Source organism: Melopsittacus undulatus, chromosome 6 (assembly GCF_012275295.1).
Source record: "Melopsittacus undulatus isolate bMelUnd1 chromosome 6, bMelUnd1.mat.Z, whole genome shotgun sequence".
Classification (NCBI taxonomy): Eukaryota; Metazoa; Chordata; class Aves; order Psittaciformes; family Psittaculidae; genus Melopsittacus; species Melopsittacus undulatus.
The window spans coordinates 54,575,150-54,589,012 of record NC_047532.1 but is presented as its reverse complement, the minus strand read 5'-3'; the positions used below and the strand labels follow the sequence as shown (position 1 = coordinate 54,589,012).

The 13,863-nt window shown below is 43.4% G+C and overlaps 1 protein-coding gene across 1 annotated transcript in view; it reads right to left on the bottom strand.

Annotated features, from left to right (window-relative positions):
- EPHA4 (EPH receptor A4) overlaps positions 1-662 on the bottom strand; it is a 109,469-nt gene extending 108,807 nt beyond the window's left edge. Inside the window, exon 1 of the mRNA XM_034064380.1 lies at positions 552-662. Within this exon, the coding sequence (XP_033920271.1) occupies positions 552-642 (91 nt within the window). The 5' untranslated portion in view covers positions 643-662. The remainder of the gene's footprint in view (positions 1-551) is intronic.
- Between the last annotated feature and the right edge of the window lie 13,201 nt (positions 663-13,863).

Sequence of the window (13,863 nt, the reverse complement as noted above, 5' to 3'; positions counted from 1 at the left end):
GCGCGCCCGCACCTCAGCGAGGAAAAAAAGGTTGCAACTTATTGGGACCGCGGGAGCTCGCGCAGCCCCGTCCGGGACAGCGGGCACCAGGAGACCTCACGGGGGTCTCCCCGGCAGGAGCGGCGCTCCTCGGCCGCCCGGCTGTGCCGCAGGCTTCCCCCGCGGGACGGGCTTCAGCACAGCCCCGGGGAACGGCGCGGAGCAGCCGAGAGCTCCCGGGAGAACCGGTTTCCATGAACCGCCCTCCCGGCCCGGAGAGCCCGGCGCGGCGGCGCCGCTCGCGGGAGCACTGTGGTCCGGCCCGGCTGAGGGGACCGGCGGCAGCGCTGCGGGACAGCTCTGCCCCGCAGCACCTGTGCCGCCGCCGCGGGACCCCTGGCGAGCCGCTGCGGCAGGTCAGCGGCTGCCGGACAGGCGGGTACGGGGGGGAACAGCGGTGTCCCGGCGGCCCGGGGAGCGGCGGGGGGATGCAAGGACCCTAGCCGAAACTTTCCCTCGGAGCCCCACTGAGGGAGCGCGAGTCCGGCCGCGGGACGCGCGCGGCGCCTCACCTTCGTTAGCGGGATAGACCCGGGAGCCGGTGACGGCGCCGCAGACGCCGACGAGGAGCGGGAGGAGGGCGCAGAACGGGACCCCGGCCATGCCGCCGCCGCTCCGGCCGCTCTATCCCAGCGGAATAACTGCCTACATGGGGCGCGCGGCAAGCCGTAGACATTGCCAAGGGGGCGGGGCTCCTCCTGCCCGTCACGGCCCGCAGCCAATCGACGCCCGCCCCGCGTCGCCGGCCCCGCCCCTGACAGCCTCTGCCGTTCGGCGGCGCGGAGCGGGTACGCGCTGCCCCGAGCTGGTGGAGCGCAGTGAATGGCCGAGGTCCCCACGGGATGTGTGTGCCCGCGGCCGGTCTTTAACGTTGACAGTGTCCGAGCACAAAAACGTGACTGAAAACGGGACATAAAAAGGCAAAAACAGAGGGTTAGGAGCAGCCCGCGCGCTCTGCCCGGTGCTGCGCGGAGAGCCGCACACGCGCACCTTCCCTGCTCCCAGCCCGCGGAGGTCCCGGCTCCCGGTAGCCTCCCGCCGCTGCGCCCCTCCAGGCTCGGCGCCACAGTTGAGCAATAGCGCCACCTAGCGGGAGCAGCGCGCTGCCGGTGCCCGATGTCCCGGGCCGGGGGGTGCGCAGGGCGCTGGGCCGAGAAGCGGTGCCCTCTTGCCGCTCCGGCCAGCTCAAGCGGACGCGAAGCAGGTCCCGGAGGAGCTTTCCCAGGCACAGAGGCGAAGGGCGAACCCCCGCTTGCCGGCAGCGTGAAAACGTTAATGTCTTTATGCACCACGGCAGCACTCGGTGGGGTATTAGGAAAAAGAGATCGGAGCAATTCGCTCTGCAGGCTGAGACCGGCCAGGCCGCACAGCGTCTTACAGACCCGCCTGTCCCACACCTCGGTGGAGACCGGCGCCAGGCAGCGGTCTGCAGGGCAAGGCATGAGGTGCGCAGCTCCATCGCTGCTTTGCTCTGGGCGCTTTAACCATAAGACTTTTAGAAAATATTCCCTAAATGCTCGCTTACGGTAAATCGGTAGTTGTTAGAAGTCTGCTAACCCCTCCTTGGTGTGTGTCGGGCAGCGTTAGTGAGCCAAACGCTGTTTCTGAGGGGTCTGGATTTGCCGGCTGCCTGACCGCAGCGCCGGCTCCCCGGGCAGTGCTGAGGCGGGACGGACAGGCTGCACACACCGATCCCCGGAGTCCTGCCCTGCCGCGGCTTGCGGGCTCCGTTTCGGCACTACTGTACCGACAGCCTGCACTGCTTTTCCTCCGAAAAGCTTCACAAACGGGAGCTCGCGAAGAGCCCCCTCCTCCCGGGTGCTTCCACCCGAGGCACTTGGTGGCGCTGCCTCAGTCTCCCCGCAACGATCCTTTTCACCCGTGGGCGCACCCACTAACTCCCTGAGCCTGGGCACGACGTCTCCTCGGCTGGAGTAAAACCCAGCTGGAGTACGCGGCGACACTCTGTTCACCCCTGCATCTCCCCGTTCACCCCGGGGTCGCCCCGGCCCCCCCCCGGGAAGGGGGATCTGCCGCCCCACGCAGGACACAAATCCGCCAGTCTGCGTGCTAGCATCCCGGGTTCGTCCCAGCACCCAGCTTCATCCCGGCATCCGTCTTCGCACCCGGACTCTCTAAAGACTTTTCCTCTGTCTGGGGTAAAACGAATTACTGCCACCACTACCTTCAGTTTTAGCGCAGAATCCCTGCAGAAGCTCGATTAGTTAATATATTTGTGTATATATATATTGAATACGTCTTAAAGTTCGACTAACAATTTTGTGCAACAGGAAACATGCCTGTCGTGCCTCAGTAAATCACACTACTTTTTCCCCAAATTCAAATATCTGCAAAACAGAATACTTATAAACACACTTACTAGATCTTTTTTCCTTCAAAATATAGTGTCTTTTACCTGTTTCAATTTTAGGTCAAGATCTAGGTAGAATGCAGTATTTTATTTTAAAAACAGCTTTTAAAAGCTTGATTAACACAGTATTTACAATGAGGTTTCTATGGGCTGAGGCTCAGATTTTTTCCCTTCACCTTAAAGTTTTCTTTTGGAGCACCCGCTGGCAGAACCTTCAAGGTAACTCTGCAGAGATAGCTGGTGTACTTTTCTCATTCCATAGGAAATAAATCTTCTAAGCAGCTGCTTGGATAATGGGAGTAAGAAAACAGTGCAGCACAGTAAATGCAATTGTTAAAACTTGTACTTCCTGACTTTAATTATCTACAAGAATTCTTGGCCTAATGAGGAGGAAGAAAAGGATTAGTTCCTTTTTTATTATTTACACAAAAATATAGGCAGCCCTCAATTAAAGCAATCTGAGTGTTCTTGTTTTCACATCTTTGATGCAGACAGATCTACAAGTCAGGATAAATTTTATGGGAATGGTGGAGCATCAAAATGTCTTCTTTTTAAATTGAAGTTATTTTTGTTGCAATGCCAGAAAAGTCAGTTGTCATTAAAAATATTAAATGCTTTGAAATGTTAAAAATATTTCTATTACATTAATGCAGTTTTAATTTGTCAAAGAATTCACATAAAATAAACACAGACAATGTGGAAAGGGCCTGCAAATGTCATAAAGTAAAATGTTCACAATTCAACCAACTCCACTACTTTTTGGCTCCTATAAAAGTTCAAGTTTTTTTAAGAAGCCTTGCCAAAATAATCACAATTCCCTTACTTTTTGTCATTTCAACGGATCGTAAAAGCCCAGCTTGGTTTTAGCAGATGTCATCAATACTTGGGCTAAATTCTGTTCTCAGCTTCAGCAAGTAACTCCACCTTACAACAAAGTACCTGGCATCAAAATTTATTCCTCAAAATCCAGCCATTGGATCTGTGATATTTTTCTTAACTGCCTATTACCTGCTGCTGCCAGCATGCCGGTTTGTGTTATTGTAACTCGCTATCAGGAGTGATTTGGCTTTGATAGGAACTAATCGTGTTTGCAACATAATCAAGTTTACACCATTTAAAAGGTCAATTTTATGCGGCTCAGAAAAGCACAGCCAACATCTCTGATATTTGTCTCAGATCTTCTGTTTGTCTCAGCTCCTTAGCAAAACTCTACTTACTTGCAGCACACACTGTAGTAATTATGACAGTGTGTTAAATGTTTGATCCTGTCTGCTTCAGAGAGGTCAACCCCAGCTGAATTATTTAGAGATCTGTTTATAGCACTCAAATGGCAGAGACAAGCAGGCACACAAGCACACAGACACGGGGGTTTTGAGAAACTATAATTTGTCTTGAAATGTAGGAACTGAAAGACTGTTGTATTTCAGGCTCATTCACAATTTGTTTTAGTTTAAAACAGCAAGGGAAGATACAAGTACACATACAGTTTGGCACTGGCACATGTGGTTTGTCTTGGATGTATTTTTGTAGTTAATAAAATTTCTACTATGAGCATTCTGAATGGATATTAAGTGTCTTTCACACACATACATTTACATACATGTACTTTACATTTTTCCCAATCACAAATGCAGCATTCCTAAGTTAAATACATTACAGTCCCAGAAAGGGCTGTGATTTTGGATGAACGTTCTGTTCTATTTTTACTTTTATCTTTTCATTCTCCATTTTTCTATGTCCACCTACTCGTGCTCGTCCGTCTCCCAAGAAGCTTTTTGCTGTCAGTCAAGTGACAACCTCAGTAGGAAGCTCTATGTGTTCCTGGGCCTCCAGAGGCCCAGCACTACATTTAGATGGGTAGAAAAAAAAGAAGAAAAAGAAAAAGGAAAAAGAATAAAGGGGAGGGGGGAAGGAAGCACAAGCCCTTCCTTTAGTATGCAATTCCACAGCCTGCAGGGAAAAATTCACCCGGCTTCTCTGAAAAGCCTTTTCCTACAAAAATGCAATCCCATTTACTCCACTCCCACACAACTTCCACTCTACTCAGCTATTTGCTAAAGAGTGTAAAAAAACACCAGGAAGTTTAACATACACACACACAGAGTCTCATTGTCAATAGGAATAATGCCCCAAAGTTACACCTTCATCAGGCTGGGCACCAGCAAGCTCCTTCCTGGCACATGTGCTCAGATGTGCCTAGCCTTTTCCTCCCTGGATTTACTGATTCTTAATGGACCTGTGAGTATTAAACATTTGCTGATAAGTTACTTGACAAAATTTATCACTAGCTATTTGAGAATAACATCTTTTTATATGAGTATGATTTCGTTCCTCAGATCATGTTTACATTAGATGAAGTTGCAGTCTGTAATACAAAAAGCCATAGCGGGAGAACATCTACCTGAAGCTAATACGCATTTCTATAAACATCAAGCTGGCAGAATGATTTTGTTTCAGCTGGGATTAGCAGGAGCTATGCTGCTGACCTCAATAAGAAAAGGATGAGGTTCATAGCTAATTTGCAAATCCACTCTGCAAAAAAAGGGAGCTTTAGGCACTGCAGATTATTTACACTTCTGTTTCTTAATCGTGATCATCATCATCACAAGAGTTTCCTATTTCTTACTGCCTTGACGTTGATTACAGGACTTGTGATGGCACACGTGGTGACTTGACGATATACAGACAGACAGATGCATAGATTTTGTTGCCTCTTTTAACCAACACTACTAAGAAAAATAGATAATGGTAAGTGAAATATAACAGGGTTTTAATGACAATTGAAGCAGCACCCTTTATTACATTGCTCCTGACAACACAAATCTCATAGCTAGTCTAAAATTTGTTGCCATTATCAAGTCCTTCAAAGGAAATACTACTGCCAAAACTATTCACAGAGCCAGGAGCCTTTACAATGCAGTTTATGCTTTGTAAAATAAACAAACATTGAAGGGCACTGTCCAAAGCTAAAATCTGACAAGCAACACAGACAGAGCAAATAAAAGAGAAACAAATGCAGCAGGATGTCAAAGCAGTTATTATGGCTTTTCACCTAATGAGCAGATCAAATGTGATAAATACAAATGCCCACCTCCATAATGAAGGTGTCAGCTTAGCTCAGTGAGGCTCTCACCCTCAAATAAGACCAGGGGGCAAGAAGCAACCTGCAGGATTTTTCATGTGAAAGTGTGACCAACAAACCAATGCAAACAACTGTGTAAGGCTGCAGGTTGTTTGCAGTGCTAGCACAAATGCTTGGCAACTCAGAGAGGAATGTGCCTGCCTTCATTTCATTGAAAGGTTATTTAAAGCAGTGGAGGTTAACAGACACCTTAATTATTACAAACTGCTTTCGAGTATCGCTGGCTTTGTGCTGGCAGGCCTTAGCAGCTGTGCTTCGTACTCATTCGTGATCGGCTGGGAGCAGCTTCGGCTCCCAGAAAATAAGTTAGTGGGATGAAGATGTAGGGCTGGCGCTCGCTGGCCTTGTGAGCTGGCAAGCAGTGCTGGTGGGAGGAGAGCTGCTGGAAGCGGCCAGGGCCACCAGCCAAGGGGAGGCTGCACAGGCAGGCTCCTCCTAAATCGTCCTCGGAGCGGCTGCTAGAGAGGGCTTAATTAGTAATGCAGCAAATGCAAGTGAAATAGCCTCTGCTAAAAAGTACAGGGAATCTGTGGCAGTTTCAGAGGAGCCTTGGCTGAATTTGAAGGGTAAAGCTGAAAGCGAAAGCACAGAAAATAGCAAACGGCATACAGACTGCTTTAAAAGCACACCTCCCTTCTGCGGTGGGGAAGAAACACCTAATCAGACAGACTTAGTAGGGTCACAGTTTAAGATTCCTGAACTAGATCCTGGCCTATACTAAGGTAAGGGTGAATTTTTGTAGCTTTAATAAGTAGGCAGAATTGAGTCCTTCATATGAAACAGAATGAATCAAAAACAAACAAAAAAATACAGTAAATGAGGAAAAAAAATGTCCCCAGATTTGTTTTCATGCTGGAATTTTAATTTTTCTGCTATAATGTACTGCAGTTATTATTAAAATAAATAAATAAAAAGGATACATGATTACTTTGATTGTACCACTAAATGTTCTGTATAAATAAAGATTATTTCTGTGCAAAGTCTCTGAATTGTCTTTTTGGTAAAACGATCAAAAGGACAGAGTGCCAAAGCTCTAATTCATTCTTATTCTGTGTGTTCAGAGACAGCGATCTTTTCAGAGATTATTCATGCAATGATAGTACCAATCAAACTGCACCAGAGACAGGTCCCCTACAGAGCCCTGAAGATTTCTGGCACTTCTAATAGAGTGTAAATCCTGATTAACTCAGATTAAACCATCCTATCTGAGATAGTCCACCCATTATTATGAGCAAAATATTTGCAACCATTTAGAAGAAAACTGTTTGTGTTTAAAGTAAGAACCAATCCCACCTCCTTCTTCTCTTTTAGTATGTGCTATATTTTTAATAGTAGGGAAGACTTTTTGTCATTTTAATTAAATATATAAACCTTACTTTTTGTTCTAAAAAGTGGATGCAGTTGTGCATTTTTTCTATGCATACAGGCATGACTGATACATTCACAGAACAGGAGAAAGATTAAGATAGGGAATTTACACGTGGGAGGAGGGCCCTGCTCTGAGCTCTGCATGGACTTCCTTAAACAGCTGCTGCAGCAAAACTTCTGAAGTTGGATGTGGGCAACTACCTCAAATGACCACCTTAAAATGGTGATGCTAATATCAAGTTGGAGAGATCTATAGCTATTCGGTGTCTGTTGCTCTGTTCTTGCAAAGAATATGGAGATAGGCAATTTCATTTGGTAACATCTGTAAGGCAGTGTGAGACTTGTGTTCTATAGGTTGGCCAGCCTTAAAGTAATAATGATGAGTCTACTTCAGAATTTAAGGCATTGCCTTTTTCTCTGTTCTGATTTCAGAGAAGCTACAGATACCAAAAAAATGGTTGTTTATTATCTAAGAAATGATTCTCCTATTTTAGGGGAACCACTAACTGGAGAAAGCAAGTATACACACCTGTGTGTGTTGTAGCTCAGTATTTGCACTGATTTTTTAGTGAAATATTGCAAATTCTGGATTGACTTTATATAAGCAAAACAGCACTCATAGAAATGAAAACCTGCAAGAAGAACAATGGAAAAAATACACCGCTTGCTTTTATGTTAGAAAAGTGGCAGCCATTGTCTTCCCCAGTACTATTACTGATCTTGGAAAATTTCAGAGAATAAGATACTTTGTTGTGCTGGGCAACACTGCCACTGTGTTCCTTGTACTCTTTTTATTTATACCTATCTACTGGGTCTTGTCATATACTGAGATATCCTTGTGTAGCTTCTAGAGCAACCAGATCTCAAATCTGTTCTCAGGGATCTGAGCATTGCTGTAGCGTTAGAACAAAAAATGTACCCAGCTCTGTAACTGCATCCTGCATCACACAGGCACGAATCTAATTTTAAGATTTTTTAAATTCATGACATATAAATTAGTTCTTCTTCTTACATACACTTATGACACCAACAAACAATTTTAGTTTGGTTGCAACCACTCTTTGTCAAGTTCCATTCCCCACTAAGTTTTCCTTCAGTAGTAGCTGCCTCATTCCTCTAACAGAAGTCATCCCCAAACCCTGAGTGTATTTTATTGTACACAGATCCATAACAAAGGTAAAGACCAGAAACACATCCCTCTGAATTCTACCTTAAGGCAAGGTTTCCTTTAGAAATGACTCACTGGTATGGCTTTACTGGCACAGCCAATTGTTAGACTTTCCTAAAACTTATACAGCTGATATTTCCAAAAATATTTATTTTCCTCTTGTAGCATCCTGAGGTAAACAGCAAAAATACTATGTTTGGGAAGAAATGTGCAACCACTACAGCTTTTGTGGGCACAAAAATGCCACCTTTCCCCTCAGCTATCTCCCCTGCCCATTCACCATTATTACTCCTTATTCAGATTACCATAGTGGCCGAGGTTTCTAACTCAGACTAAAGTTAGTAGTGTAAAACTTGCTTACCTTACTTGAACAATGGGTTCAATTCTAAGGAAGAGTGAAACTAACTATTTGCCTTGACCCATTGTGATCCCTAGTTCCCCATTTCAAGGGCTTGCACAGCACCGGGAAAACAGAAACAGCCATTTGCAGTGAGTTGGAAACAAAAGGAAAGGATCACTGGTCATTTTTTTGTCCACTCCCTTCTGCACAAAAGGCACACGCATAGTAAAATCTGTTGTTTTTCTTCCCTCGATTACTATCTGAAACTTTCATCAAAATACATCTTTGGGAAAGATCAATGTAAAAGACAATTTAGATTTGTTTGAGTTTCCTCCACCATTCCAAAATATCCAAAAATGCAAGCAAGATACTCAAATAAAGAGCTGTAAAAGTAAAACAGATTCCCAGTGGTGACATCTGTTAGTATAAAGATTATTCAAACATCTCTAGAATTTTACAAAGAAATGCCAGGATGGCTTCCTACCAAAACACAGCTCAGTAATATCCACCTTAGTTAAATCTACATACAAACCATGTTTCTATATTTTGTTGACACTAAGAAGCCCACATGCTTGTCTTGACATGGAATTACAGAGAGATTCAAATAGAATCTGAAAATGTATATACCAGGGAACCAGTTTAAACTGACCTTGGGATTAGAGAAATACCTTTTTGTGAAGCTGAGCACAACTGTCAATGCATGGTGTGGTAAAAATTATGTTTCTGCTGAGGGCAACCTTATCACTTGGTGCAAGACAGTTTCAATTTAAGAGGATACCAGCATGATCAGGTAAAGGAAGAATTTCTGTCTGTTTTGGATAAAGTGACTTGTTTACCTATGAACACGAAGACACACACAAACACATACAAACATACCACCAAGCACATGGATGGAAGAAAAGCTGAGAAAGACCCACTTAGAAACCACGCTGTAAACAGAAATTGGGGCCATAAAGCTACTCCAGAATTGTTCCTAGGCACCTCATTCTCCATTTTCCTCATACCTCTCAGGTGGCCTATGCAGACCACCTACAAACTCAGCCTTGTGGAGATCATTACGTACAAGACACAGGTAGTATTCCGTTTGCATTAGTTTAAGAAGCCAGCTCATGCCTGTGGAATTGCACCAGTAATGATGTGAGGTTTAACACTGGCAGCTCCACACTGCACGTGGAAATACCATGATGGTTTCATTACACTCTGAGTTTCCTATAGCTCATAAACTTTACCTAAGTATTGCAACAGTATTTATAGCACTGAGAATGAATCCATTAGAACTCAGGGTTTCCAAAGCCTGAGCACAGTTACTAAGAAACTTAATTTGTGAGACATTTACCAATACATTAATGAAATTAAATATAAGACAGCATTTACCCTTGATTCTGATGCATGATGTTTGTGAGTGATAATGACTTTTTTCTCCTTTAATTAAAATTCACTTTAAAGCATTCTCTAAAAAAAAAAATTGCTTAAAATGTAGCATCTCCTTAAGAGTCTATCACTCACACGAAGCTTTCAGAAACAATCACTGCAACTTAAAAGGCACTATAGGATATTTAGACTAGAGTTATCTCACAACATGTTAGCTGGCTGCTCTGTTATTTGAGCTCTAAATGTTAAACATGTGGGAGCAACATAAAAGGATCTTCCCTGTAAAGCACATTTTCCAGATTCTCTCTATCTGTTATTTAGAACCCCGGAAAGATCTGTGTGTCTACCCATCTGCAGCCACATTTATTTTTACATGTTTTTGAATTCGTATCTCTCAGTGTCATGAGGTCTTCATAAATAAATCAACCTACTTAGATCTGCATGCTTTGAATAACAAGTCAGCCACCAAGCCAGCAGATGGATACATTTTTAATTAGGTAAGCAGTCAGTGCCTTTTGGTTTGAAAACTCTTGTTTCTCTTAAAAAGGAGGAAACTAACCAAATTAAATCCAAAATTGCAGTGGGACAGCATAGTGGTTTTAATCTGCATGTAGCTGCAAATCAGCTTAGAGCCCAGCCTGTGTGACAGCTTGAACAAATGCAGTATTTTATATCAAGCAAACCTCAAAGTGAAATATTTAAGGATCTTGCAAGAATACGTTGTAAACAATATGTATTTTTCAATAACACATGTGGTTACTTATGCAATCTTCTCACTTGAGCAAGACTCTCTGATCTTAATTCATTTACTGTGTTGCCTTTGCAATCTCTCAAGCAAAATATTTTTAAGCAGTAACTTTTAATTTACATAATCAGACATACTTTCCTGAATAACATGGAAGAAACTCAGAGTTAACAACATCTTGTACTGCTTAAATAATCCATGAAAAGAAACTTCAGCAGTTCCAGTTAACTTCTTCCCACAAAAAGATTTTCAGTTTTGGACTTGGAACAAAATTTAGCCTGACGGATACACGTCTTAGCCATACTGAGCTTTCTATGCTCTTTCAAACTTCCCTAGCTTCAGGAAGTCCAGATAAATACTCCAGAGCACCCCAGTTTAGGGATGAGGGCTGGCCCATCCTGAACAGTCCCAGGAGACCTCCATGTGCCAAGGACATCAAGAGCACCTTGCTGTCACAGGGATCAGCCTGGAGCCATCCTCTCCCACTGTCCCCACCTTGCCTCTCCTTGGTGTGTTTCCTCTGTTAATCAAAACAAGGCGATTTTTGCCCATTTAAGTCTTTTTCCCATAAGAGTTTGGAAGTTTTACTGTGGTTTCCCAAGTGGCTTTCTCTCAGTCTTCTGAGCTAGTGAAATAAGTCAAATGAAATGACTAGCAGCCTGGAGAACGCATCAGCCCTAGCCATGACTCCTCTTCCCCAGCCTATGCTTCATGGGGTAAAAGGAGACACAACAGCAACTCTGCCTGCCCAGACAACACTGGCACTTCCACTTCTCCTTTCAAGAAAGAGGAACGATGAAGAGGTGGTGATATCTAACGCAAAATTAAGATTGTTTCAGTGTGACCAAATAGTCCAGAAAATTGGCCTTTGAATGAAAAAGCTTCTCTGGAAGTAGGTGAGCCATGGCTTGAGCCATGGCTTCTCCATGGGAAAATCACTGCCTTCTACTTGGATAAACTCACCAGTGCACCACATTAGGTGTGTACATTGACCCAGCTTGCAGCTTTTCCATGCAGAATGCTCAAAACTGTCAAAAGAACTTGAGTCCCCAGTATGAGGGTCTTACGTCAGTACTGAGCTTACAAAATAATTTTTCATTCTTATTCAGTTTTACGCTTAAAAAAAAAAAGAAAAAGAAAAAAAAGAAAATTTGCAGAGTAAGGAAAAAGCTCCAGACATAAAATATGATACTTAAACAAAATAGCTTAAAAATAAATGGACCAGGTTTAATCTTTGATGTCACTTCCTTGAATTTCATGATACAACACCTGAGGTGATTTTTTTCCATTTTCCTTCAACAAGCCCTTTTTCCTGCATTTGCTTATGGTAAAATAATAACCGAGTTACCCATATGTTAAATAATAAAACTTAGTTCTATCATTTCTTTCTATCCCTTTACAGTTCTTTTCAGTTGACTGAATGGAAAATACTGTATCTCTAGAGCTGACTGGAAAAGAAATAAAGGTCTGACTCTCATCCCACCTTTATGGTTTGTGCTGATGTAATTGTACTGATTTAGAGGAAATTGCTTCAGATTTGTGCCATTAGTTAGATCAGAATCTAGATGTCAGTCCACCCTGAAAGTACCCAGCTCTGCTAAAAGGTTCAGGATTACCCTCAGAGTTTTACATCCTGAAGTCTAATTGCACTGTGAAAAATAACATTTATTAAAGATCAGATGTGAAGCATAAAGATGGCAATTATTTGAAACTTTAGGATATAATATTTGCCCACTGGTCTACATGGACCATTATGCTTAAAAACTGTAGTAGTACAGGAAATAAAATTTCTCTTGTATGTGGCATGACATTATATTCTTATTTGAAATGAAAAAACTGAGATGGAGAATATTAGTAGGGCACACTGAAGCCAACTTGTATTGTTTCGACATTCTTTTTAGCTGATAGTTACTGTCCTGTGCTCCGATTTGCCTTGTGCCTAGTCTGAGACACATGCTGCAGCTCACAATCAAGAGGGAAGGAAAATGCTGTAATTTTGCAATTGCTGCTGATGAGAACTCACCCACATTTTTTTTAAAAAGCAGAAAATTACAGTGGGCTATTCAGTGCTGTGGTGCACCCTGCATCTCTACTCCCACATACACCACCAGGGCTGAAGAACTCAAGCACAGGTCTCAGAGCTCTATAGGCTCAAAGGCAGGTGAAGGAGAGGGGGGCCCTATGCCCAATGGCAATCTAGGGGAGTTTGAGGGCTGAAAAAAAAAAACGGGATTAAAATGCCCTTGTTATATTTCAGCTCTATGTTAGCAAATTGCAGCTCAATATTACAAGATGAAAGGTAAGGTAGCTTGAGGCATTTGCATTCAGGTATTTTTGTACTGGGATTTGGAGCCTTGTGCTGAGACTAGCCTATAGGTCATCCATAGGGCTTTGCTTTAACTCAGAGGAATCAGACACTATTAAACAGCTGCCACAGTTATTGCCTCACTACTTTGTACAATTTCTTGGTAGGAACTATGCAGCCAATAGTAGTTGATGTTTGGTTTCATAGCCAAAAGCGGAAAGATGGAGCCTTTCCATTGAAAAAAAAAAGTACTTATGATTTATATTGATCAGATGATGTATGCTGGAATAAGTTAAAGGAGGATTATGCTTGCTCCATTTAACAGGGCTTCCAGACCAGTGTTTGGAACCACAAGAAGAACTGGGGTAAATTTCAAAACAACGTTTTTTGTGCCTATCCTCCAACCCTGTTCTGACCTCCTCCACTAGATTGTCTTTTAAGTAAAAGTGTGTAAGAGCCTGAGGAACACAATACTATTGCTTAATTTTGTCTGCCTTTCATTAACATTTATATGAGGTTATGCCATGCCTTTTACTGTTTTCCAGCTGATAAATGTTTTTTTAATATTGTGCACAGATCATTTTGCTTATAATCAAGGAAAGGAAATTAAGTTTAACATCTGGGAACTTTAGGCAAAAATGTAAGGCGTGGACCAGATGACCACATGAGAGTTGCAGATTCCCTTTGTGCCCCAGACTGGCTGGCATTGTTTTGATGCTGTTGCGCTGGAGCAATAGCACTAACGTAATTAATGAGATCAAGCAACATCTGGCGGACTTGGCATCCAGTTCACAATCAATTGTTAGTTGGGGTCAAAGGATGAATACGCCTTAGGAGCACATTAGGGTGCGCAATCATAAAGCTTGCATTAGTGAGGAAGGAGAAATAGCGGCATTCTTGAGTTTCATCGCCCAACAAAATTGATGGCCCACAAAAAAGCAGTGGCACAACATACAAAAGTGATGATGCCAGAGAAACTGATGCTCTGCGGGCGGTATTTGACATCTTCTGGCT